Source organism: Salvelinus fontinalis, chromosome 27, assembly GCF_029448725.1.
Source record: "Salvelinus fontinalis isolate EN_2023a chromosome 27, ASM2944872v1, whole genome shotgun sequence".
NCBI classification, from domain to species: Eukaryota; Metazoa; Chordata; class Actinopteri; order Salmoniformes; family Salmonidae; genus Salvelinus; species Salvelinus fontinalis.
Genome location: NC_074691.1, coordinates 11,841,947 through 11,868,843, shown reverse-complemented (window position 1 = coordinate 11,868,843; position 26,897 = coordinate 11,841,947). Strand labels below are relative to the sequence as shown.

General features: G+C 41.0%; 2 protein-coding genes across 8 annotated transcripts in view; one reads left to right on the top strand and one right to left on the bottom strand.

Moving 5' to 3' along the window:
- The window catches only part of LOC129825045 (A-kinase anchor protein 7-like), a 57,025-nt gene extending 46,830 nt beyond the window's left edge, over positions 1-10,195 (bottom strand). For 3 of the 6 annotated variants that reach the window (XM_055884761.1, XM_055884763.1, XM_055884766.1), the window contains exons 1-7: positions 9,518-10,190; positions 8,422-8,562; positions 7,819-7,967; positions 4,811-4,947; positions 2,771-2,931; positions 2,057-2,169; positions 906-1,053 (exon numbers count right to left, since the gene is read on the bottom strand). In XM_055884761.1, the coding sequence (XP_055740736.1) occupies positions 906-1,053; positions 2,057-2,169; positions 2,771-2,931; positions 4,811-4,947; positions 7,819-7,967; positions 8,422-8,562; positions 9,518-9,857 (1,189 nt within the window). In that variant the 5' untranslated portion in view covers positions 9,858-10,190. Of the gene's footprint in view, positions 1-905; positions 1,054-2,056; positions 2,170-2,770; positions 2,932-4,810; positions 4,948-7,818; positions 7,968-8,421; positions 8,563-9,517 lie in introns of all 6 variants that reach the window. The other 3 variants (XM_055884765.1, XM_055884762.1, XM_055884764.1) reach the window with 3 other exon arrangements.
- Positions 10,196-12,058: 1,863 nt separating this feature from the next.
- LOC129825043 (protein 4.1-like) overlaps positions 12,059-26,897 on the top strand; it is a 91,157-nt gene continuing 76,318 nt past the window's right edge. The window contains exon 1 of one of the 2 annotated variants that reach the window (XM_055884735.1): positions 12,059-12,675. The gene's annotated coding sequence lies outside the window, so the exon portion shown is untranslated. Of the gene's footprint in view, positions 12,676-16,386; positions 16,511-26,897 lie in introns of those variants that run through there. The other variant, XM_055884734.1, reaches the window with a different exon arrangement.

The following is a 26,897-nucleotide window of genomic DNA, read 5'->3' as shown; positions in this document are numbered from 1 at the left end:
ATCAAGAAGCTGATTAAACAGCATTATCATTACACAGGTGCACTTTGTGCTGGGGACAATATAAGGCTACTCTAAAATGTGCAGTTTTGTCACACAACAGAATGCCACAGATGTCTCAAGTTGAGGGAGCGTGCAATTGGCATACTGACTGCAGGAATATGCACGGCCCCATGTCACAAGGATCTGTACACAATTCCTGGAAGCTGAAAATGTCCCAGTTCTTCCATAGCCTGCATACTCTCTAGACATGTCACCCATTGAGCATGTTTGGGATGCTGTTGACTGACGTGTATGACAGCGTGGTCCAGTTACCGCCAATATCCAGCGACTTCGCACAGCCATTGAAGAGGAGTGGGACAACATTCCACAGGCCACAATCAACAGCCTGATCAACTCTATGTGAAGGAGATGTGTTGCGCTGCATGAGGCAAACGGCGGTCACACCAGATACTGACAGGTTTTGTTGATCCACGCCCCTACTTTTTTTTTTAAAGGTATCTGTGACCAACAGATGCATATCTGTATTCCCAGTCATGTGAAATCCATAGATAAGGGCCTATTGAATTTATTTAAATTGTTGGATTTCCTTATATGAACTGTAACTCTGTAAAATCTTTGAAATTGTTGTATGTGGGGTTTGTATTTTTGTTCAGTGTATATTCTGAATTTATATTTGTATTGTTATTACTTTTAACTATGAAATCGCAGTTGAGAGACGTTTGCCAAGTGAGTCAACAACAAGATGGAGGAACCAACATAAATATATTTCTTATCTTTATTTTGAAGGTCTTGGCTCCCTTTCTTCAACTCCACCACACTATATGTGTAACAATGTCAATAATGCTGAGAGCAGATGAGAATTTCAGTCATAAGATTTTTTTTTAAGCCTCACGGTGTCTACTCACCGAATGTAACGGAGGCCTCTTGGTGGTAGTATCCATCTGGGGTCTTTTTCTTCAACATTGAGCAGAGGTCCAGCCTGATCACTCGCTCGTCTCCAAAATGATGCTGAGCGTAGTCAGAGTACAGCTCAGGGTCCAGCTTCTTCACACCCTGAGAGACAACACAGACATACACACAGAGACATGGGGATGTGCTCGCTGTCATGTCTGACCAGATATGGATGTTCTTGAACACACCCATCCACCCTGACCCCACACAGGAACACGCGCACAGGAGGAACACGCAGGAAATGTGTCATCCCCCACCAACAAACAGATTAAGCCGGCAGCTCCCATTTTCCCCTCCAACTCCCAGGTCAAATCCTCCTCCCTCCTGCCAGACCAGACCATCTACTAATATCCATCTACTGCCATAACCATCAGTCACTTGGCCACGATGGTAACATGTCAAAGGTTTACATATGAATCTTAATGTTAATATATTATAACAAATGAAACTGACATCTATATGGATGTTCCCCAAAACATAAATGGTAAATGTTGAATAAATATGGAAATTACTAAAAGTAACTCCACTACATCTAACTGTTATTCGCTGTTACAAATATACATTCTCTCAAAATGAACATCATTGCTAACAATTTTTTAACGGGCCTGCTTCCTTCCACGTGACAGTGACGTAGACTAAAGATACGCCATTTATAAGCTCAACAGTATCACAGGAATAACTTTTCCTCATTTTATATCACTGTATTATAATAGGGTATGATAATTCATACGCTCCGCAACTACTGATTATCATTCCCAAGTCTAGAATGATCATGCAGAGACTTATTTCATGATAATACACATTATTATAATCAATGACATTAAGACTCCAGACAGCCAGATTTAAATCAATCAAGATTATACGAGCCAGAATACAAATGTACACCTCGCTGTGAATGACTCAGCGTCACTACCCTCCACACATTTCATAGTTTACCTTCGCACCCACATAACGTATCCCTCAAAGGTAGAAAGGAGAATGAAGTCTGAAAGGAGAGTGAAGCTGCCCTAGACCTCCCCACAGCAGTGTTGTTTGTCTGTCTGGGTCGATGTTGTTCTCAATGCATGCCATTCCAGCCAGAGTGATGAGGAGTGATGAGGCTCACCTGACTGCGTAGCTTAGGAGCTTTGGACAGTTTCATGAAGGTAAGGTGGGGCTTGAACGCTTTGCCGTCGCCGGACGAGAGGCCTTTCTCCTCAAATGTTTTCCTCACAATCCCTGGAGCGAATGACCACAGAGACAGAGAGAGAGGTTGACGGGAAAAACAACAGCCGATCCATTTGCAATGCAGGACAGCGAGGGAGAGAGCAACTTCAGCCCAGGATGGTGTAAGATAAAGAGATAATCAATAGAAGGAGAAAAGAGGAGAGGGCGGGTGTATAGCGGTTAGTGGAAGTACAGGACTGGGCAGGACAGCTGCTGATAACATAATCCGTTAGTGTCTGTATTTAGGAAAGCTTTCTCCATCTAAAAAAAAACAGTTTCATTGGAAACAGTAAGTAATATCTAAAAAGAAAAAAATAATACCAATATATCCGATTTTGCTAAAGAGAGGAAAAAAAGCTAAACATTTAATATTCTTTTATTAAAAATGGGTAAACAAAACTGTGCTGATGGCTGACCCTTGGAAATCCTCATACATAACAGATTTATCCTGAATTGGCATCCCAGCTCACATCTATATACGACTAACATATAGCTAGCAAGGCATGGTGAATGACGTAAAAGAATACGCACACAGGAGAGAAGCAGGGGGAGGAGGAGGGGAAAAAAGGCAGAGTGGGTGGGGCAGCAGTTGTCGACTAGCAGTAGCACCCACCTGTGATCTGGGCCAGCGTGTCGAGGTGTTCTCCCTGAGCCAGCTCTACGAACGCCACCTCATTCCTGAAGTGTCCGATGCCGTGAAAGGGCAGGATGAGCTCCCGCCCCCGCAGCAGGTCCAGTAGCGCTGCCTTCATTTGGGCCACTGCACACGCCGCCCTGCAGTCAGCACAACAGCCAGATCAATCCCATGGCATTAATCCCCTCTACATCCTCTCTCCATCCTCTTGCTCTTCCCACCACACCATGCTCACACACTAGCCATTCAGGCTAATACATCATTCATCCCTGCAGTTTTTAGTGATGCAAAGATAAATTGCCTGGGATGCAGTGGTGGGCCGTCAGGGCCAGAAAGGCCTTCTCTGCTGACCTAAACATCATCAGAATATATATATATATTTTTTAAATATATTTTCCCACAAATATGTATTAAATTATTCCCCAGAGTAAGAGTTATAATCTTCATTTCATAGCTTTCCTCTTGGTTGCACTGCTTCCAGCCCCAGGTTGAGATTTGGAGGGCTGGTCTTTATGTTAGATCTTTTATCCAATCATATTCAGCCACCATGTGTTGCCAGGGGTCTAAAATCTGCCCTCAGGCCTTCAGAATCAACAGTGCGGGCGCTTGTAGCTTATAGTGAATGGAAATGAAAATTTAGTGACAACCAATCAGCTTTAGAGTTGGCTATTGAATTAGTGTTACACAGGAGCCAGCTAGCAGGCGTAGTGCATGCACGTCTTTTGATTGGATTACCAATATTGAGAGGCAGGTCTATGCAGATCTAGGAAACTGAAATTTGATAAACAAATTAATTTGCATACTACTAAGCTGTTTTTTCAACCCACAATGGCGGAAGGAGGAGAAGATATCGATTTGGTCGAAGATATAATTATAACGGCATTCTCAAGACGAACTTTTCAAGAAAAGTTAGACATTGTAAGGAGAGGTCGCCCGACGCTACAAAGCCTGTCACAGGCGGGAAAGGGGTTCCAACTACGAGCGCTATCAATGGCTCACAGGCTACGAGAAGCACTGCAAACTGTACTGCTGGGAATGCCTATTATTTACAAGTGATCGATTTGGTGTTTGGAGCCACATTGGCTTTGCAAACTTGAGTTGTCTAACCAAGGCAGCAACGAGACACCAAAGTACGGCTGGGCACTTACAAGCAATGGTGCTTTTGAAAACTTTTGGGGACACCGGAGTGGATCTACAGCTCAACGAACAAGCGCGCAGGGCAACGGAGCTGCACAATGAAAAGGTGAAGGGAAATATTGAAAAGACTCATTGATTGTGTCATGTTTTTGGGTAAACACTGTTTACCCAAAAATGTCAATTTCAAGGTGACGCAACGCCTGGTTATACTGCGTTTCTGTCTAAATGTATAGTGTCTAAAGCCATGGCATCATAATGATGGTAATAAGAGGTGGATTAATTCGGGTGGGACTGTGTAGTACCTCACTGAAGGCCCAGGCCCCAGGCCCACGGCACGCCACTGCTGGGATGTGTACACAGTCAGATCTATAACCATTTGTTTATCAGAGGGAGATACTAGGCCTATATATTTCAGTGGTTATAGAGGTTAAAAAAGAGGACATTGTTAACTGCATTGTGTTTTACTGTATGTTTTCAGATTTGTATTATTATTTTAACCTATTGACAAATTAATCAATATTGTCGCTACAACATTTTTATTTATTACGGATCTCCATTAGCTCTTCCTGGGGTCAAAACAAATGAAGGCAAAATGGTGAAACACATTACACCACTACATATCTACAATACAACATGTATAATACCACCATACATATGTGTGTGTGTGTGTGTGTCTCCTCACAGTTCGCATTGTTCCAAAAGGTGTTGTTTTATCAGTTTTGTTAATAAAATGCGTAGGACATAGAAACAGACAGAATTATTCTACTACAATCCCGATCAAACATGGTGGCTATCTGGTTAAAATACATTTACATTTACATTTAAGTCATTTAGCAGACTCTCTTATCCAGAGAATAGTTGAGATCAGCTGCAGACACTCACAAGTTGACTTCCTCTTGACTGGCCAAGTGGGTCACCAGCAGCGTGATGTGAAGACTGCCCACAGGCACCAGAGCCCGTGTGAGTCTGGAGTCTCTCTGCATCACCAGGGCTTGCACCACCCCCACACCTTCACTGATCTGCACAAGTAGAACATGCCATTCACAATCCTGCCATCCAGCATTTATATATAATAACCAGAGACCCCCCCCCCCCCACATACCAATCAAATGTATTTATAAAGCCATTCTTACCACAGCTGATGTCACAAAGTGCTGTACAAAAACCCAGCCTAAAACCCCAAACAGCAAGCACTGCAGGTGTCGAAGGACATTGGCTAGGAAAAACTCCCTAGAAAGGCCAGAACCTAGGAAGAAACCTAGAGAGGAACCAGGCTATGAGGGGTGTTCAGTCCTCTTCTGGCTGTACCAACCCTTCCCCTGGGCTTGAAAGCAAAGAAAGTACCAAAGTCTTAATAAATATATATAACTGGTTTGTATGTGTGGGGCTTTAGCTGAGATTGTTCTTTACTTCCAGGGCTCAATTGTTCCTTGCCTAGCACCATTCATTCTCACTGTCGATAATTCTAATGTTATAACTTCTAAATGGTTAAAAAGTGGGGTGGTTGCCATCTTAGAGCCAACATTTGTCTGCGCAGCAGTGCTGTCTGCCAGCAGTAATCTTGTCTGATTGATGGAGAGATTCAAGGGGCTATCATCGTTAAGTAACATAATAGATGCAAAGCATTGAATATTTAAATTCATGCTCTTCGAAATGCATTTTAGCCTGAGGTCCTGAGCACTCTGGAGCAGGTTTTCATCAAGGATCTCTGGTTCTTTGCTCCGTTCATCTTTCCCTCGATCCTGACTAGTCTCCCAGTCCCTACCGCTGAAAAACATCCCCACAGCATGATGCTCCCACCACCATGCTTCACCGTAGGGATGGTGCCAGGTTTCCTCCAAACATGATGCTTGGCATTCAGGCCAAAGTGTTCAATCTTGGTTTCATCAGACCAGAGAATCTTGTTTCTCATGGTCTGTGAGTCTTTAGGTGCCTTTTGGCAAACTCCAAGAGGGCTGTCATGTGCCTTTTACTGAGGAGTGGCTTCCATCTGGCCACTCTACCATAAAGTCCTGATTGGTGGAGTGCTGCAGAGATGGTTGTCATTCTGGAAGGTTCTCCCATCTCCACAGAGGAACTCTTGAGCTCTGTCAGAGTGACCATCGGGTTCTTGGTCACCTCCCTGACCAAGGCCCTTCTCCCCCGATTGCGCAGTTCGGCCGGGCGGCCAGCTCCAGGAAGAGTCTTGGTGGTTTCAAACTTCTACCTTTTAAGAATGATGGAGGCCACTGTGTTCTTGGGGACCTTCAATGCTGCAGACATTTTTGGTACCCGTCCCCCAGATCTGTGCCTCAAGAAAATCCTGTCTCGGAGCTCTACGCACAATTCCTTCAACCTCAGGGCTTGGTTTTTACTCTGACATGCACTGTCAACTGTGGGACCTTATATAGACAGGTGTGTGCCTTTCCAAATCATGTCCAATCAATTTAATTTACCAATCAAGTTGTATAAAATATTTCAAGGATGATCAGTGGAAACAGGATGCACCCGAGCTCAATTTCGAGTCTCATAGCAAAGGTTCTGAATACTTATGTAAATAAGATATTTCTGTTTTTTTTATTTGTAATACATTTGCAAACATTTTTGTCATTATGTTTTGTCATTATGCGATATGGTGTGTAGATTGATGAGGGGGAAAAAATATTTAGTCCAATTTAGAATAAGGCTGTAACGTAACAGAATTTGGAAAAAGTCAAAGGGTCTGAATACTCCGAATGCACCGTAAACTTTTGAAACTGCACTATGAATTTAAATCCAATAGCCAGAAGCAGGAGCCATGGGACACATTGAACTAGAGAAATTCAGCCGTGGCAATATATTCATTTTGACAGAGATATTCTGCCGGTTAAAGTAACTGGGATATCATTCCATATACTGAGGTCGGAGTAAATTGATTTGAGTGTTCTGTTAAAGTTTCTGGCAATGGTTTAATCCAAGGAAGGAAATATATCTACTCTTAAATATTTAAAATGGGAAACAATTAGGATTCCATAAGTAGAGATAAAGTACTCCATCGGGGGCTTGAGAGGCAATAGAGCTGATTCGGTTAGATTAATTTTATAGCTTGAGATGAAGCTGAATGTATCTATGATCTTCAATGTATTTTGGAGCGACTGAGAAACAACGTCTAGATACAGTAAAATATTGTCAGCATATAACGAGATCTGTAGATTTTTAGGGAAATTGGTGTTATTTCCTTCGATTGATGAATTACCTGGCCAGAGGTTCCATGGATATAAGAATAGCAAAGGCGAAATTGGATCACCTTGTCTGCTGCTTCGAGTGATTCTGAATGGAGCAGAGCAGATATTGCCTGTTATAACTATGGCTGGGGGATTGGCATATAGTATTTCAAACATATTAATGAAATTGGAGCCAATTCCCATATGTTCCAAGACAGACCAGAGATATGACCATACTAGAGTATTAAAACTTTTTCTGCATCGAGAGATAATACAGCCCAAGGAGCTGTTGTTTCTGATGAAGCATCTAAGATATGTAATAGTAGACAGAGGTTATACGAGGATAAACGCTTTTTAACAAACGCACCAAGATGCGTAAGTCTCGAGACGGGACGACAACATTTTCAAAAACAATATAACATTGTGTTTATCAAAGATAAGGCAATAGTATTATTATTTTTTATTTAACTAGGCAAGTCAGTTAAGAACAAATTCTTATTTACAATGACGGCCTACCTCAGCCAAACCCTATTGCCTTTGATCAACACAGATGTTAAACTGTTTTCTATGTAGCAGTTGTTTTGTGATCACATGCAGTATGTATTCTAAATATAGTGTGTTTATATGGACACACTATATAGAGAAATACCCCAAAATAAAAGAAAATAAAAATGCATTTTTCAACAAAAATATATCACTAAATTGTACCTTGGGATTTGTGATGGGTATTGAAACAAAGTAGTTTGGGCGTTGTGTTTCCTTCTTCTTTTTCTTTGTATCTGCATCCTCTTCACTTTCTACCCGACCACTTGCACCTCTCTTTCGTTTATTTTTCAATTTGGCCTCTGGCTTGGTAACTGGGGGAAATGTAACACAATGATATTAGTGTTGTACAAGAGACAAATGTGTGATTCCGTTATTCTGTAGTTAGATTTGACTGCCCTCCTGTAAAACCAACTGCCAGTCAAGTCAACAATGCATTATTCATCGCCAGTAGGCAGCTGGAGAAAATTTGAATGCAAGGGCAGCTGCGGTACAAGGAAGATCCTTGCATCAATTGGCAACTACAAATAACCAGTCATTATAGACTTACAGAGTCAGTGCCGCTAGTCAAATTTCTGCTCTCCTACTCGCCCAGCCAGTTAAAATGGAAAGAAACCATCAACTGGTCACACTATGGGAACTACTGAGCACATCCTCTCAATGAAGGTATGTTACAACTAACTGTGTTATTTTAGTCTGGATATGTTGATTTGAGTTAGCCTGGATTCAACTGCAAAACAAATAATATGGCATAAACGGTTTACTTACAGCCGAGGTCCTTCCATATTGCTGTACTTGCAAATGGAAGTTCGGACATAAGATTGTCAGAACATTCAGATGACTTAGACTTCTGTTTCCTTCCACGTGGCTTTTTGGGTCTCTTCTTGATCCTCTTCACTATTTCATGTTCTGAAGAACAAGGGGGAGATGATGACAGCATGTGGAAGGCTAAGATGGATCCTTCAAATACCTCCGACATACTTTTCAAGAAAAAGGCTCTCCAAGTATCTGGATGAATGTAATTAATGTTTGTAGCTAGTGAATATAAACTATTCCTTGGAAGTAGTTGAGCAACTGCAAAAACTGATCGTTGTACAATTTATGGTCCGACTAGACAGATTGTGTGTGTGTGACTCCACCCCATCCACTGTTCTGCGTCGGGGCAATTCCACGGAAACAGAATTACACTGAGACACAGACCTTTCACTTAAAAAATGTAAACCAACCAAAAACTATTGATTTCAAAGTGATAAAATATACAACTTTATGCACAAGGACACAATTTTTAACAAGTTCCACAGAAAATTTTATAAAAACACATTTACAGGAATAACACTGCAGATACAAAGTTCTGGTTCCAGAATAAAACTGAGGGAGATTTTACCATAATTCTGTTACCAAAAAGTTTCCAGTAAAACATGTTTTATTTACTGTGTAATTGTGATTGTGCATAGAGTTCAATGGTATGTTAAACTTCAAAATCAGTGGTTTTTGTTTGGAGTCTCTGTAATTTTGTTACCATGGAATTGCCTTTTGACAACAACAAGCATGTAAACAGTATGCTAGAAGGTCAGACATCTTGTGATGCACTGTGAGAGTGACGATACTATAATTCTGATATTAGGCCATAACACTGGCCACCACTAAGACAGTACATAATAACAACAACATACTGTACTTGGATGAAAACAAAGGGGGTTCTATCTGTTTGCGCAACATGTCATCCAATAAATTACTGTGGGATGCACTGTCAAGAAGAGTACTTTCTTCCAATTCTCTAATCATCATTTGTGAGTTTTCGATTTCAGTCATGATACATGTAATGAAAACAAGCACCACAGAGGGTAGGCTAAATATTTCTCACCGGGGTCAATGAGCTCCTTCACATTGCAATGCAAGTGACTCTCCTCAGCAGCAACTGGATCGGTTGATGCATCATGTGCAGGTGACAGCAGGTGGTCGTTGCCATGTTCAATGCTGTTTGTCTCAAGCTCAACAGCATAATCAGTCCAAGTGACCGGCTGCATTTCAATTAAGTTTACCTGACCTTGAGGTAACACAGAAACGTAGCAACTGTTTTGACGAGCTTTGATCAAATTCAGCGAGGCACCTTGTGCAGTTCGCACATTGATGTTTTTAGCTACAAGCACTCTTTGAAGCAGACAAATCCCTCTGAATGATTTAAATAACTGAAGTCCTAGCATGAACACCTAAACGAGATTCACCAGTTAGCTAGCTACATATTTATAGCATTTGTGCGCAAGACAGCTTACTCACATGTGATCAGGCCATGGGATTCAGTCTTACGTGCTAGCTATCTTTAGCTTGCGCCTGCCACCTGTTGAAATAAGTCAAATTGAAGTTAGCTCGCTAACTAGCTATAACCTCGATAGCATGCCTACGACAGCAGACAGGCTGACTTAAAGGAGCATGTGCTTGGACAAACGTGTCACTCACTCATTCGAAACGAGTAATGTGTTGCTTACGGCTATCGTAGCTAGCTAACATGGTTCGCTACACATGTAAACACAGGACTACGGATACTCAAAAGGATCAAATTACATACGCTAATGACAAAAACTAAAGTTACCGTTGTCATATGACATTCTCGTGCTCAGCGCTACATTTTTGGAACATCATGGTAATGTTACCTTTTGTGTTTGTTTGTAAACCACTTAAATCAGCTGTTTACTCTTCGGAATATAAAAAATATCATAATACAGATGTAGTGATATTGATTAGTAACACACGGTGTATTTGACACTGTTACTGAAACAATGTTTCACTTTCTGCTAACTGATACAGTTACGTTAGCTAGTGATAATAGGGTGAGGTCATATTACAATATTGTACAGGTAACGTATTTACGAAATAATAAATTACTTTCAACAGCTAAATTCAGAGCACTCATTTCTCTCACTAAATGCTGAGAGTTGTCCGTCACTTGTCTGTGCCTGAGAACTGCTACTTTCTAAAACCAAATAGCCAGCAACAGGTGGTGATATGGTATCAGTTAATGCGCTATTGCCTCAGACTAGGCCACAGAGGATCCCAGGACATGGTTTGTAACGCACACATGCTGTGTAGGTGGCGTGGTGAACAACATACACAAAATAGATCAGAGCTCTTTTAACTATCTGAGTACTGTTTATCTCGTCTCTTCATGTATATAATAACTGAGGGGAAAAGACTGATCAAATCAATACACACCTTCTTGTATTTGTGGTTGTGACAGTTATCAGCTTTGTAATTTCAGCCATGTATTGCCTCTTGTAAAATGACACAGAAGTCACATACATTGAGGTGATCCTGAAGGACATATCTCTCAACAAGCTAGTAGTTTGTCATCATATAACATTGAGTCCAGTTCACCTGCTGAAGCTTATGCAGTATTGAAATGACATTAAAAACATCAATTTCTGTTAAATCTCCATACAATCCATGAGAAGAATTACACCACACTCCTTCCTTGTTCACCATCCTCTCCTCAGGTCACACCTGTATTGTTTGCAGAACAAACAGTGCCTTGAAAGGAAAAGGTTCACATTTGTGCTTCCATCTGCCTGTCACGCCTTTGTTTGTGTTGTAACTGTAAACCACTGGATTTGGTTTCAGGTTGTGGGGGAGATATCTGCCATCACAGAAAGGGAACAGGTGTAATAGCAGGACCTGTTTGGCGACTTGTTCTTGAACTAAACAGAAGCAGACAGGTGAACGCATGGAATGTCTCTCACCATCTTACCCCTTGTGCCCATGTCACTTGTAGTACAGTCTCTGAGGTGAGTAAGAATCTGAAATGCCTATATTTGCTTAAAGTTCCTTCCTCCAGGAGATGTGACATGGGGTGCAGTGTTACACAACAGCAACCATTCATAGAACCACAATTAAGATGTTTAACATGTAAATTGTAGCCATATGTGTTTTGTAAAAATCAAGACATATTTTTACACTGAAGTATTCTTGAAATGTACAATTTAATCTCAAAGATGTGTAATTGATTGCGGTATGTACTGAATGTCAGTCATTAAAGGCATATGCATGCCGTCATGAAACAGATTATAATGTGGAGGATTAAAATTCATGAATTTTTTGTCATTCCATCAGCTCCACTGTCATGCACCTGTACATGGCAGTCATCCTGCATCATAGAGGGTATTACATGAAAAGGTTATGAAGAGAGCAGTTGCTGTTGTCTCAATAATCAGTCAAACAATGACAGTGGAGCTGCTGCTTTAAAAAAGTAGAGGATTTTGAACCAGGCTGCCTGTGTTCAAGGCTCAGCCCCAAGGTAGCACCGAGAGGATTTACTTGCACACAGTGTGACAGTCACTGCTACAAGTACTTCTTCTTTCTCCTTCTTAATCCACTGTTGACTTTAACACTAGCCATCCTCATTGGTCAGCAGTAAGGAGAACTAGCGGATACTCTATTTTCATCCCATTGGAATTTGCTTCATTGAAGGCAAACCTGGACCTAGCTCTTCTACCACAGGTGATGTTAACCTAGAGCAACCTCTTTGCCAACAACAAGTGAGCAGCCAGGATATATTTTAATGCAGTTGTTTTTTAATGCATTTAATATCTACAGTACAGGCCAGATGGTGAATTGTGAATTCTTTTAACTAATCCCTTTGGGTAAATCTGCATAGCCACCATGTTCCGGGATTTGACAAGAAAAAACAACACTGAGTGGTTAAGAGAGCACAGTTTGATTCCCTGGTAGTATCACTGCACATATCATGCTAATCAACTGGAAGTAGGATTTATCTGTCGGTAATCTGTAATTGATCATCGGTGGTTTAAACAGGAACAACACTATTGAGGTACATGATTTCTCTTTTACTTCTGGTTTTACATTCTACATGGGTGTGGTCTTACATTTCATACCTCTGACAGCATGTACAACTATTAAATTAATACAAGATGGGTATAATTCTCCCTTTTGTCTTTGTTTTGCACCCGTATTTCTTGGGATGTATCGGTGGACCTGGCTGTCATCTGGGATCATGTTTATCTTCTGCTGGTGAGTTGGATGTTACTTTTACTTTGATGTGTTGAAGAAAGACAGAATATGGATATTTCAATCAATTCAAACTTTATTTGCCACATGCGCCAAATACAACAAGTGTAGACTTTACCGTGAAATGCTTACTTACAAGCCCTTAACCAACAGTGCACCTCAAGAAGAAAATATTTACCAAGTAGGCTAAAATAAAAAGTAATACACTGACTCGATACCGGGCACCGTTACCGAGTCAGTATGCAGGGGTACAGGCTAGTTGAGGTAATCTGTACATGTAGGTGGGGGCGAAGTGACTATGCATAGGTAACAAACAAACAGCTAGTAGCAGCAGTGTAGAAGAGGGGGGGGGTCAATGTAAATTGTGCGGTGGCGATTTTTTTGAATTGTTCAGCAGTCTAATGGCTTGGGATTAGAAGCTGTTGAGGAGCCTGTTGGTCCTAGACTTGGCGCTCCTGTACCACTTGCCGTGCGGTAGCAGAGAAAACAGTCGCTGGAATCTCTAACAATTTAATGGGCTTTCCTCTGACACCGCTTATTATATAGGTCCTGGATGGCAGGAAGCTTGGCCCCAGTGATGTACTGGGCCGTCCGCACTACCCTCTGTAGCGCCTTACGGTCAGATGCCAAGCAGTTGCCATACCAGGCGGTGATGCAACCGGTCAGGATGCTGTTGATGGTGCAGCTGTAGAACCTTTTGAGGATCTGGGGCCCCATGCCAAATCTTTTCAGTCTCCAGAGGGGGAAAAGGTTTTGTCGTGCCCTCTTCACGACTGTCATGGTATGTTTGGACCATGATAGTTCGTTGGTGATGTGGACACCAAGGAACTTGAAACTCTCGACCCGCTCCGCTACAGCCCCGTCGATGTTAATGGGGGCCTGTTTGGGCCGCCTTTTCCTGTACTCCACGATCAGCTCCTTTGTTGTGCTCACATTGAGGAAGAGGTTGTTGTCCTGGCACCACACTGCCAGTTCTCTGACCTCCTCCCATAGGCCGTCTCATCGTTGTCGGTGATCAGGCCTACCACTGTTGTGTCATCAGCAAACTTAATTATGGTGTTGGAGTCGTGTTTGGCCACGTAGTCGTGGGTGAACAGGCAATGTATCAAGAACTGCATATTTGGCTATTTTTCTTTGCATTTGTGCTTTAATCCTATTTGAAATTGACCTTTCAAAACCTTTCGACCAAAATAATTTGCTCTTTAAAATGTGATTCTTCAGTCTATTATGTGTTATTTGGTTGGCTGAAAATAAGATGTTGGTTTCATCATGGTTTGATGTTTCAGATGTTGGCTTTTTGACATGACCCTATCACAGGAGTGTTGTGAGTGACCCTTTAGACCTCAGTAACACAGTCCTATTATGACTTACAACTAGAGGTCGACCGATTAATTAGGGCTGATTTTCAAGTTTTCATAACAAATCGGTAAATCGGCCTTTTTGGATGCCGATTACATTGAAATCCACGAGAAGACTGCGTGGCAGGCTGACCACCTGTTACGTGAGTGCAGCATAAAAAGGACCTTGTGGATGCAAGGAGCCAAGGTAAGTTGCTAGCTAGCATTAAACTTATCTTATAAAAAACAATCAATCTTCACAATCACTAGTTAACTACACATGGTTGATGATATTACTAGGTTAACTATCTTGTTCTGCATTGTATATAATCATTGCGGTGCTTGTTAATTTATCATCGAATCACAGCCTACTTCAACTTCGCCAAGCGGGTAATTTAACAAAAGCACATTCGCAAAAAAAGCACAATCGTTGCACAAGTGTACCTAACCATAAACATCAATGCCTTTCTGAAAAAAAAAATACACAAGTATATATTCTTTGAACCTGCATATGTAGTTAAAATAAATTCATGTTAGAAGGCAATATTAACTAGGGAAATTGTCACTTCTCTTGCGTTCAGTGCAAGCAGAGTCAGGGTATATGCAGCAGTTTGGGCCGCCTGGCTCGTTCCGAACTGTGTGAAGACCATTTCTTCCTAACAAAGACCGTAATTAATTTGCCAGAATTTTAACATAATTATGACAACATTGAATGTTGTGCAATGCAACGACAATATTTAGACTTAAGGTTGCCACCTGTTTGATAAAATACTGAACGGTTCTGTAATTCACTGAAAGAATAAACGTTTTGTTTTCGAAATTATAGTTTCCGGATTTGACCATATTAATGACCTAAGGCTTGTTTTATTATATTATAATTAAGTATATTATTTGATAGAGCAGTCTGACTGAGCGGTGGTAGGCAGCAGCAGGCTCGTAAGCATGCATTCAAACAGCACTTTTTTTTCATGTAGATACTGTACAGTATCTACCTCATACCTCTCTCTGCACATTCATCTGGGACTGGTACTCCCTGTATATAGCTCCATTCATGTGTATTTTATTTTATTCCTTGTGCTACCATTTTCTTTTTCTGCTCTGGGTCGTTGGGAAAGGCTCATAAACAAGCCTTTCACTGTAAAGTCTACACCGGTTGTATTCTGCGCATGTGACCAATACAATTTGATTTGCTCACATATCTACATCAAGGTTAGAAACAAAGACAAGGCCATCGGCCCATTGATTCAATACGCTACAAACATTTAAAAGGCAATCAATGCATTAATAAAGCACACTCAACCTCCTAAACATAAAATGGTATATTGATCCCCAGTGCCCACAACAGAATATCTGCTATGTAATGGATATTTGAGGGCAAGTGAAATTGCTAATGGTTGTGCGTGCTGCTGCACTACCCTGCAGCAAGGTGGTTCAGTCTTTTGTTTTGCCAAGTAAAGCTGTTGATATGCCATCTGATGCTGCTGTTGTTGAACACATGACACTGTTCTTTGATACAAATTCAGTCCATTTAAAAAAAAGTTTAGTCTGTCCAGGTCAAAATGATACGGTGGTGTCTCTGTTTCACATTAATTCCTAAAAGGAATTGAAAGGCAACATGTCAACCAAATATCATGGGATCATTACAATATTACACAGAGTACCAAACATTAGGAACACCGTATTGAGTTGCACTGCATTTTGCCCTCAGACCAGCCTCAATTTGTCATGGCATGGACTCTACAAGGTGTCAAGCGTTCCACAGGGATGGCAGTCGATGTTGACTCCCATGCTTCCTGTAGTTGTCAAGTTGGCTGGATGTTCTTTGGGTGGCGGACCCTTCTGTGTGTATAAAGGAAACTGTTGAGTGCGAAAAACAGAGCAGCGTTGCAATTCTTGACACACTCATACCGGTGCACCTGGCACTTATTACCATACCCCGTTCAAATGGACAATCTTTTGTTTTGCCCATTCACCTTCTGAATGGCACACATACACAAACCATGTCTCGAGGCTTAAAAATCCTTCTTTAACCCGTCCCCCCCTTCCATCTACACTGATTGAAGTGGATTTAACAGGTGATATCAATAAGGGATCATAGCTTTTACCTGGATTCACATGGTCAGTCTATGACTATGTAATGGAAAGAGCAGGTGTTCATAATGTTTCTTACAATCAGTAAATGTAAAAACATTGCAATTACAATACATTTTCAGTAGTGGGAGCCACTTCCACGCCAAACTCTTAATACACGTACAAATTGTAGGCCGCCAATAGAAAAACGACTACATTTACAGACTGGTAGAGGAACCAATCACAATGCATTCTAGGATACCCTTTTTACGGGGCGGAGCTAGTGTGATCGACTGAGTTGCCTTTTCTCCCAGACAGATTTTTATTTTTGGTCTGGGAATTTCAATTTTAGAATTTAGGAGGTTGACCAGAGCATATTTTTACGAGGCCACGTTCTGAAAGTTTTTCTTATCTCATCTGAACTGCACCAGGTAAGTTGATTAGCCATGGTGCAACCTAATTGGTAGTCAGTGGTAAAAGTGAGGTAAACATAAGTACTTGTAAAACGTTAACATCTGTAAAAAAAAAAAAAATAATAATCTAAACGTTTTTCACTTAGTAGGCTAGCAAGCCAGGCAGCTAAATTCAATTTCCGTGGTCAGTATTGGAGCATCTCCATCTGTTCCTTGCCCACGTTGTTTAAGAGGTACTGAGGTACTGGGAATGGCATGTTTGTGTTCAACACTTACCGTTACCTATGACTGGTTCTCAAGTGGGACCCAACCTTTTACTACATGACAGCTGGCTTGCCCGAAAAATCTGACTCTTTGTGAAACATACATGCCTTATATAAGCAAGTGGTAGCTAGTTAATCCTCAATCATTTTATATAACCATGGTCTACATGGTTACCTTCTGCTGGAACCTCTTCTTATACCTCAGAGGTTGGAACTGGAAGTTCCTTTGAGTTTAGGTACTTGGCTAGAGGCTCCTGCAAGTTTGTCTCGCTAACGATTGTTTGAGTTCATTATGCATTTCAGGATGTGCCCAGCTACTGTTTACTTGTTTGCTTGGGTAAATAATACTACAACTCGCAGACAACACTCACCATAGAGACTGCACTGGTTACGTCTAGGATTTGAGATTTCTAGCTACTCAATTGAGAATTGTTGCTAGTAACGTTACCTGCAATCGTAAAAAGTTTACATTGACAGAGGCTTACCTTAATGAATAAACACGGTATCTATGTGTCCGTTGGCTTTCTTTACTGTAACTCAAATCCTTTGATAATGCTTTCAAAAGGAATCATGCTTGCAGACATGGCACGTGCAGTTACCGCCAGTGTATGTTTTGATTTCACGCAAAAAGCTAGCTAGCTGATACACGTTAGCTAGCGACACTGCTTTTAAATAATGGACTATCTGGCACAATCTTGCTAAAGTTGTGGGTGTAGGATGGATGGCCACTTAAATCAAGCACGTCATTACAATGAATGAATGTGATGGTTTTGTAACGTAAGATTATAAATCTGGAACATGGTCTGAGCATTTCGTATTCTTTACGTAAATCCGAGACACTCCATTTAGTAAGAATACGTATGTTACGTTTCACATGGTATGTATTCATTTGTGGATGTCCGTCATACATTTTGCATGATATATTACGAATTTGCTAAGCGTATGAGGTTATATTACGAATTACAATTTGTTGTGGCTAACGTTAGCTTGCTCCAGGACAGCGTTCCCCAAACACGGTCAGCTTTTTTTTTTTTTTTTTTTTTGCCATAACACTACACATCTGATTCAAATTATCAAAGCTTGATGATTATTTGAATCAGCTGTGTAGTGCTAGGGCAAAAACGAAAACATGCACCCCATGGAGTGCCGAGGACAGAGTTTGGGAAACTATGGTTAAAGTTTTGATTTATGTTAGGGCAGGGGTGGCAAACTCATTTCCATGGAGGGCTTAGTGTCTGCTTGTTTTTGGTTTTTCATTTCAATTAAGATCTAGACAACCAGGTGAGGGGAGTTCCTTAGTAATCAGGTACCTTAATTCATCAATCAAGTACAAGACCACCCATCAACCCCGACCAACCACCCCCCTATTTGCCTTAAGTAACCTTTCTTGTGTAACCATACCAAATGTAAGATATCATACTAATTTGAGTGTCCTGGATTTACATGTCCTATATTACATCTAGTCTGAGACCAGTCTGAAAAGCTCAGTATTTCTCTCTCTGTGTAGCATCTGTGTGACACTTCCAACCAAATCCATGTAGACTAATGACAGATGGCTTGCCTTGAGCTCAAGGACACGCCTCACTTGTAGACACCCAAATGGCAGTACAAGCTGCATTGGAAGAAAGCCAAGTGTAATTAAAACCTCACCCAAAACGTAACTACAGACCTTTTTTAACAGATTTTTAAGTAGGAGCGGAAGTGAACCCTGGAACCCCAAATAACTTCTGGTGCATTTGTAAACAACAGCTGTTCTGTCGCGGCTGTAAACCACTAGCTAACTTAGTCTAGCTAATGTGAAGTTGGCTAGCTGGTGATATTTAATTCACTGGCTATACAGTATGTTAAGTTAGCTAGCTAGCTACCTAACATTACGTTAGCAGCTCATTTGAGTTAGCTTGCACACAAACTTATTGTAGCACGCTACATAGCTAATAATACTTTTTTTATCATAAAAAAAATATATATATTTACTGACTTGAATAGGTTCTCCCCCTGTCTCAATTTTCTGGGTCCTTAGAAAAACCAAATAATTAGCTATCTTTCTGATGGGTCCTGAGTGGCGCAGCAGTCTAAAGCACTGCATCTCAGTGCAAGAGGTGTCACTGCAGTCCCAGGTTCGAATCCAGGCTGATTGGGAGTCCCATAGAGCGGCGCACAATTGGCCCAGCATCGTAATAATATACAGTACTAGTCAAAAGTTTGGACACGTACTCATTCCAGGGTTTTTCTTTATTTTTGCTATTTTCTACATTAGAGAATAGTAATAGAATAGTAACATCAGAATAGTAACATCAATACTATGAAATAACACATGGAATCATGTAGTAACCAAAAAAGTTTTAAACAAATCCAAATATATTCTCTCAACCAACTTCATGAGGTAGTCACCTATGACTACCTCATGTGTGACTACCTCACCTATGACTACCGAATGCATTTCAATTAACAGGTGTGCCTTGTTAATTTGTGGAATTTCTTTCCTTAATGCATTTGAGCCAATCAGTTGTGTTGTGACAAGGTAGGGTGGTATACAGAAGATAGATAGATAGATTTGGTAAAAGACCAAGTCCATATAATGGCAAGAACAGCTCAAATAAGCAAAGAGAAACGACAGTCCGTTACTTTAAGACGTGAAGGTCAGTCCTTCCGGAACATTTCAAGAACTTTGAAAGTTTCTTCAAGTGCAGTCGCAAAATCCATCAAGCGCTATGATGAAAGGAAGGACCGCCACAGGAAAGGAAGACCCAGAGTTACCTCTGCTGCAGAGGATAAATTCATTAGAATAACTGCACATCAGCTTACAGACTAAATAAATGCTTCACAGAGTTCAAGTAACAGACACATCTCAACGTAAACTGTTCAGAGGTGACCGTGTGAATCAGGCCTTAAAACCTGTTACGGCTAGGCGTGCCGCTAGCGACACCTCGACAACATCCAAAACACAGCTTAGCTTGTTGTTAATCCTCCTATCATGTCAGATTTTGAAAATATGCTTTACAGCGAAAGCAATCCAAGCGTTTGAGTTTATCAATCACTAGACAAAACACTAAGAACAGCTAGCCTTAAATTAGCTTGGTCACGAAAGTCAGAAAAGCAATAAAATGAATCGCTTACCTTTGATAATCTTCGGATGTTTGTACTCACAAGACTCCCAGTTACACAATAAATGTTATTTTTGTTCGATAAAGATTAGTTTTATAACCAAAAACCGCCATTTGGTTTGCGCGTTATGTTCAGAAAACCACAGGGTCGTTCCGGTCCTGAAGGGCAGACAGAAATTCCAAAAAGTATCCGTAATGTTCGTAGAAACATGTCAAAGGTTTTTTATAATCAATCCTCAGGTTGTTTTTAACATACATAATTGATCATATTTCAACCGGACGGTAACCTATTCAATACTACAGAGAAAGAAAATGTCGAGCTACATCTGTCGCGCGCAGGAACTAATTAAAGGACACCTGACGCGTTTTGAAAAATCTCGCTCATTTTTCAAAATAAAAGCTTGAAACTGTCTAAAGCCTGGTCACAGCCTGAGGTAGCCATTGGAAAATGAATCTGGTTGATACCCCTTTAAATGGAGGAGGGGTAGGCAATGGAACAGCGATTTTATTTACAAATAAAATGCACTTCCGATTTGGATTTCCTCAGGTTTTCGCATTCAAAATCAGTTTTGTTATACTCACAGACAATATTTTGACAGTTTTGGAAACTTTAGAGTGTCTTCTATCCTAATCTGTCAATTATATGCATATTCTAGCTTCTGGGCATGAGTAACGGGTAGTTTACTTTGGGCACGCTTTTCATCTGGACGTGAAAATACTGGCCCATAGCCCAAAGAGGTTTTAATGGTCAAATTGCTGCAAAGAAACGACTACTAAAGGACACCAATAAGAAGAGACTTGCTTGGGCCAAGAAACACGATCAATGGACAGTCTGATGAGTCCAAATTGTAGATTTTTGGTTCCAACCGCTGTGTCTTTGTGAGACGCAGAGTGGGTGAACGGATGATCTCTGCATGTGTGGTTCCCACTGCGAAGCATGGAGGTGTAAAGATGTGGGGGTGCTTTGCTGGTGACACTGTCTGGGATTTATTTAGAATTCAAGGCACACTTAACCAGCATGGCTACCACAGAATTCCCATCTTAGTGGGACTATCATTTGTTTTTCAACAGGGCCATGACCCAACACACCTCCAGGCTGTGTAAGGGCTATTTTACCAAGAAGGAGAGCGATGGAGTGTTGCATCAGATGACCTGGCCTCTCAATCACCCAACCTCAACCCAATTGAGATGGTTTGGGATGAGTTGGACCGCAGAGTGAAGGAAAAGCAGCCAACAAGTGCTCAGCATATGTGGGAACTCCTTCAAGACTGTTGGAAAAGCATTCCTCATGAAGCTGGTTGGGAGAATGCCAAGAGTGTGCAACGCTGTCATCAGGCAAAGGGTTGCTACTTTGAAGAATGTCAAATATAACATATGTTGACTTGTTTAAAAAATGTTGGGATACTACTAGAGGTCGACCGATTAGTCGGAATGGCCGATTAATTAGGGCCCATTTCAAGTTTTCATAACAATCGTAAATCGGAATTTTTGGACACCGATTTTTGGCCGATTTTTAATTTAATTATTATTTATTTTTTACACCTTTTTATTTAATCTTTATTTAACTAGGCAAGTCAGTTAAGAACACATTCTTATTTTCAATGACGGCCTAGGAACGGTGGGTTTTTACCTTGTCAGCTCGGGGATTCAATCTTGCAACCTTACAGTTAACTAGTCCAACGCTCTAACCACCTGATTACATTGCACTCCACGAGGAGACTGCCTGTTACGCGAATGCAGTAAGCCAAGGTAAGTTGCTAGCTAGCATTAAACGTATCTTATAAAAAACAATCAATCAATCATAATCACTAGTTAACTACACATGGTTGATGATATTACTAATTTATCTAGCGTGTCCTGCGTTGCATATAATCGATGCGGTGAGTATTGTTGCTCCAATGTGTACCTAACCATAAACATCAATGCCTTTCTTAAAATCAATATACAGAAGGATATATTTTTAAACCTGCATATTTAGCGAAAATAAATCCAGGTTAGCAGACAATATTAACCAGGTGAAATTGTGTCACTTCTCTTGCGTTCATTGTACGCAGAGTCAGTGTATATGCAACAGTTTGGGCCGCCTAATTTGCCAGAACTTTACGTAATTATGACATAACATTGAAAGTTGTGCAATGTAACAGGAATATTTAGACTTATGGATGCCACCCGTTAGATAATATACGGAACGGTTCCGTTTTTCACTGAAAGAATAAACGTCTTGTTTTCGAGATGATAGTTTCCGTATTCGGCCATATTAATGACCTAAGGCTCGTATTTCTGTGTGTTATCATGTTATAATTAAGTCTATGATTTGATAGAGTAGTCTGACTGAGCGATGGTAGGCACCAGCAGGCTCGTAAGCATTCATTCAAACAGCACTTTTGTGCGTTTGCCAGCAGCTGTTTATGACTTCAAGCCTATTAACTCCCGAGATTAGGCTGGTGTAACCGATGTGAAATGGCTAACTAGTTAGCGGGGTGCGCGCTAATAGCGTTTCAAACGTCACTCGCTCTGAGACTTGGAGTGGTTGTTCCCCTTGCTCTGCATGTGTAACGCTGCTTCGAGGGTGGCTGTTGTCGTTGTGTTCCTGGTTCGAGCCCAGGTAGGAGCGAGGAGAGGGTTGGAAGCTATACTGTTACACTGGCAATACTAAAGTGCCTATAAGAACATCCAATAGTCAAAGGTATATGAAATACAAATGGTATAGAGAGAAATAGTCCTATAATTCCTATAATGACTACAACCTAAAACTTCTTACCTGGGAATATTGAAGACTCATGTTAAAAGGAACCACCAGTTTTCCTATGTTCTCATGTTCTGAGCAAGGAACTTAAACGTTAGCTTTCTTACATGGCACATATTGCACTTTTACTTTCTTCTCCAACACTTTGTTTTTGCATTATTTAAACCAAATTAAACATGTTTCACTATTTATTTGAGGCTAAATAGATTTTATTGATGTATTATATTAAGTTAAAATATGTGTTCATTCAGTATTGTTGTAATTGTCATTACTACAAATAAAAAATAAAAAATCGTCCGATTAATCGTAATCGGCTTTTTTGGTCCTCCAATAATCGGTATCGGCGTTGAAAAATCATAATCGGTCGTCCTCTAGTCACTACATGATTCCATATGTTATTTCATAGTTTTGATGTCTTCAGTATTATTCTACATTATAGAAACTAGTAAAAATGAAGAACCATTGAATGAGTAGGTGTCCAAACTTTTGACTAATACTGTACATCTGAGGTATTTATCATCAACCATTCGTTACTAAGTCATGCTTCATTACTCATCAATAGTTCTGCCTGCAAATCACTTGCAAGTTCACTTGTTGAGAGGATGAAAGTGAATACAGTGCCTCATTTATGGCTTGTCAGATGTCCTAATGAGACATTTGGGGGGTTGATTATCTCCTAATTAGACAGTGGCTAGCATGACAGTACATGGGACAGTGAGTTATTGTGTGAAGCTGCTTGATGGTGCCCTGTCAGAGTTAAGTAGATTTGCTCATTACTTGAGTTTTTGCAGCATGGTAAACGACTGTCCAAAATGTTTTGCATTAGCCTTTTGGTAGAAGGATAATACATTTTACTAGAAGTTCAAGAGCTATGGTACTCTTATTGATGTTAAACCTTTCGATGGGAAATTACAGTGCAACCTATCCTGGGGTTTGTTTCTGATACTTTTGTGCCATGCTTGATATAATGTAGGGGTAGGACTTTTCAAGCAGGCTATCTGGTGCTGTGCTTGTTGAGCACTGCAGTGCTATTATATACCCCCTGGTCTATTCTTATGCAGCCTTGAGATTCCTTTCTTGAACACGTCTCTGAGCACATGCAGCACTACGTTTGTGGTTCATGGAAAGTTGAACTGGAACCACGCTGTAAGGGATTTTGCCTAGACTTTGGTTTAGGGTTAATCCATGGTTCATGTTCGATTAGCTTTAGGGGTTGAGGAGACTGAAGGCGAAAGATATGGTTGAGAAACATCTCTGGTGTATGGGAGGGTGAGTGGGCAAGCTGCAGCATAGGGTACTCATTAGCCTACTTCAGGCAACGGCTCATGTTATCTCTCTTTAGAGTAACAACAAGATAGTATGAGGTCAGGTGACACGTTTCCCTTTTCCTTGATTCAGTACCTAAGGATGCCTAGACACTTGTTTCCTCTTGTCTTGTTTCCATGGTGGTTGGACTCAATCTAAGCTAAATGTAGCATTCAGTTTGGCCCTGTGTACTCAAAGAACCCTGTTGAAAAGTTTCAACTTGACTTTCTCAATATATATTTAAAAAAAAGTATATATAAACTGCTGTAAATTGGCACCACTGACAGCTGTTAGAACAACTGATATGCCAATTCTTAACTGTTGCAAAAGAGGAAGAAATGCCAGAGCTCTGAAATGTCAACCTTGTTCTGTCGCTACAGGTAAGTACCTCAGATTGTGATTGGACAAAGGTGAGGTGGGGATTTATTCCTGTTTGAACATTTTTGGAACAGACCACTCTCCATGACGCTCAGTCTCCAAATTCTGGGTGTGCACTGTGAGAGTGATTGCTTAACCATTCGGAAGGGTTATGGGAACATCCCGCTTTTAGAGTCCTGTGTTCCTGACATCCTGCCATGGCCACTGTTTTTCCACAGGGATTGTCACAATGGTTTAGGCTCCTATGGAATGGCTCAACAAATAAAAGTTACAAGCCTCTGGAACAATAACTCTGTTGCTTCTCAGACAGTTTAATATCAAGCATTTTTCAAAGATGACCTTTACAATCCAACACAAGGCTTTTGATTCAGTTGACTTCAAAGCTCTACACAATTCTCCCAACAAATTGTTTGCAACAAGCTTCATTCATTGGTAGAGCTAAACAAAAGTCAACCGTGATCAGAAATGACTTGCTAAAGTAGTAAGCCACCATGTCTCTATATACAGTGCATTTGGAAAGTATTCAGACCCCTTTACTTTTCCCACATTTTATTAATTTAGTCTTAAAATTAATTAAATACCTTTTTCCGCTCATTAATCTACACACAGTACCCCATAATAACAAAGCAAAAACAGGTTTTTAAATGTTTTGATCCAAAAAAAAAAAATACTAATGAAATACTTTATTTACATAAGTATTCAGACCCTTTGCTATGAGACTCAAAATTTGAGCTTAGGTGATTCCTGTTTCCATTGATCATCCTTGAGATGTTTCTACAACTTGATTGGAGTCCACCTGTGGTAAATTCAATTGATTTGACATGATTTGGAAACGCACACACCTGTCTATGTAAGGTCCCACAGTTGACAGTGCGTGTCAGAGCAAAAACCAAGCCATGAGGTTGAAGGAATTGTCCGTAGTGCTCCGAGACAGAATTGTGTCGAGGCACAGATCAGGGGATAGGTACTCAAGAAATGTCTTCAGCATTGAAGGCCTCCATCATTCTTATATGGAATAAGTTTGGAACCACCAAGACACTTCCTACAGCTGGCCACCCTGCCAAACTGAGCAGTCGGTGGAGAAGGTCCCTGGTCAGAGGTGACCAAGAACTTGTTGGTCACTCTGACAGAGCTCCAGAGTTCCTCTGTGGAGATGGGAGAATCTTCCAGAAGGACAACCGTCTCTGCAGCACTCCACAAATCAGGCCTTTATGGTAGAAAGGACAGACGGAAGCCACTCCTCAGTTAAAGGTACATGACAGCCCACGTGGAGTTTGCCAACAGGCCCCTAAAGACTCTGCCCATAAGAAACAAGTTTCTCTGGTCTGATGAAACCAAGATTGAACTCTTTGGCCTGAATGCCAAGCGTCACGTCTGAAGGAAACCTGGCACCATCCCTATGGTGGTGGCAGCAGCATGCTGTGGGATGTTTTCAGCGGCAGAGTATCGAAGACCAGTTAGGATCGAGGGAAAGCTGATGGCGCAAAGTACAGAAAGACCCTTGATGAAAACCTGCTCCAGAGCGATCAGGACCTCAGACTGGGGCGAAGGTTCCCCTTCCAAATAGGACAACGACCCTAAGTATACAGCTAAGACAACACAGGAGTGGCTTCGGGACATGTCTCTGACTGAGCGGCCTAGACTTGAACCCGATCGAACATCTCTGGAGAGACCTGAAAATAGCTGTGCAGGGACGCTCCCCATCCAACCTGACAGAGCTTGAGAGGATCTGCAGAGAAGAATGGGAGTACGAAGATGCAGCTTTTGATTGCCTACAGATTCTTACTCAGTTTGCCTGGTTTGCCTGCCTAAACTGTGCCCCTCCCCTCTCTCTCTGTCCTTCGGTAGCTTGCTATGAAAGAGAGTTTGTGTTCTCGGAATTATGGCAACTAATCAGTCTCCATTACAAAAATACTGAATCTTAGGAGTCGAATCCTGGCGGAATCAAATCTTGACACTCAGAAATGGGAGTTGACACCAGGAGTAAATTATTTGAGTTGATTCTCCACCACTACATCACCGTTGTTAACACCTGGGAAAATTACAGAGAAAGGTAAGTGACCACAGTATGGGAGTACTTTGAGAAGTTACACTGTACAAAAATATATAAATCCAACATGCAACAATTTCCAATACTTTACTGCGTTAGTTTATATAAGTAAATCAGTCTGTTGTAATATTAATTTGGCCCTATTCTATGGATTTCACATGACTGGCAATAAAGATTTGCATCTATTTGGTCACAGATACCATGGGTCAGAAAACCGTCAGTATCTGGTGTGACCACCATTTGGCCTTATGCAGCGCGACGCATCTCCTTCACATAGAGTTGATCAGGCTGTTGATTGTGGCCTGCGGAATGTTGTCCCACTCCTCCTCGATGTCTGTGCCAAGTTGCTGGATATTGGCGGGAACTGGAACATGCTGTCTTGTACGTTGATCAAGATCATAATGTTTAATCAGATTCTTGATATGCCACACATTTCAGGTGGGTGGATTATCTTGGCAAAGGACATGCTCAGTAACAGGGATGTAAATACATTTGTTTAAAAAATGAGCGATAAGCTTTTTGTGCGCATGGATCTTTTATTTAAGCTCATGAAACATGG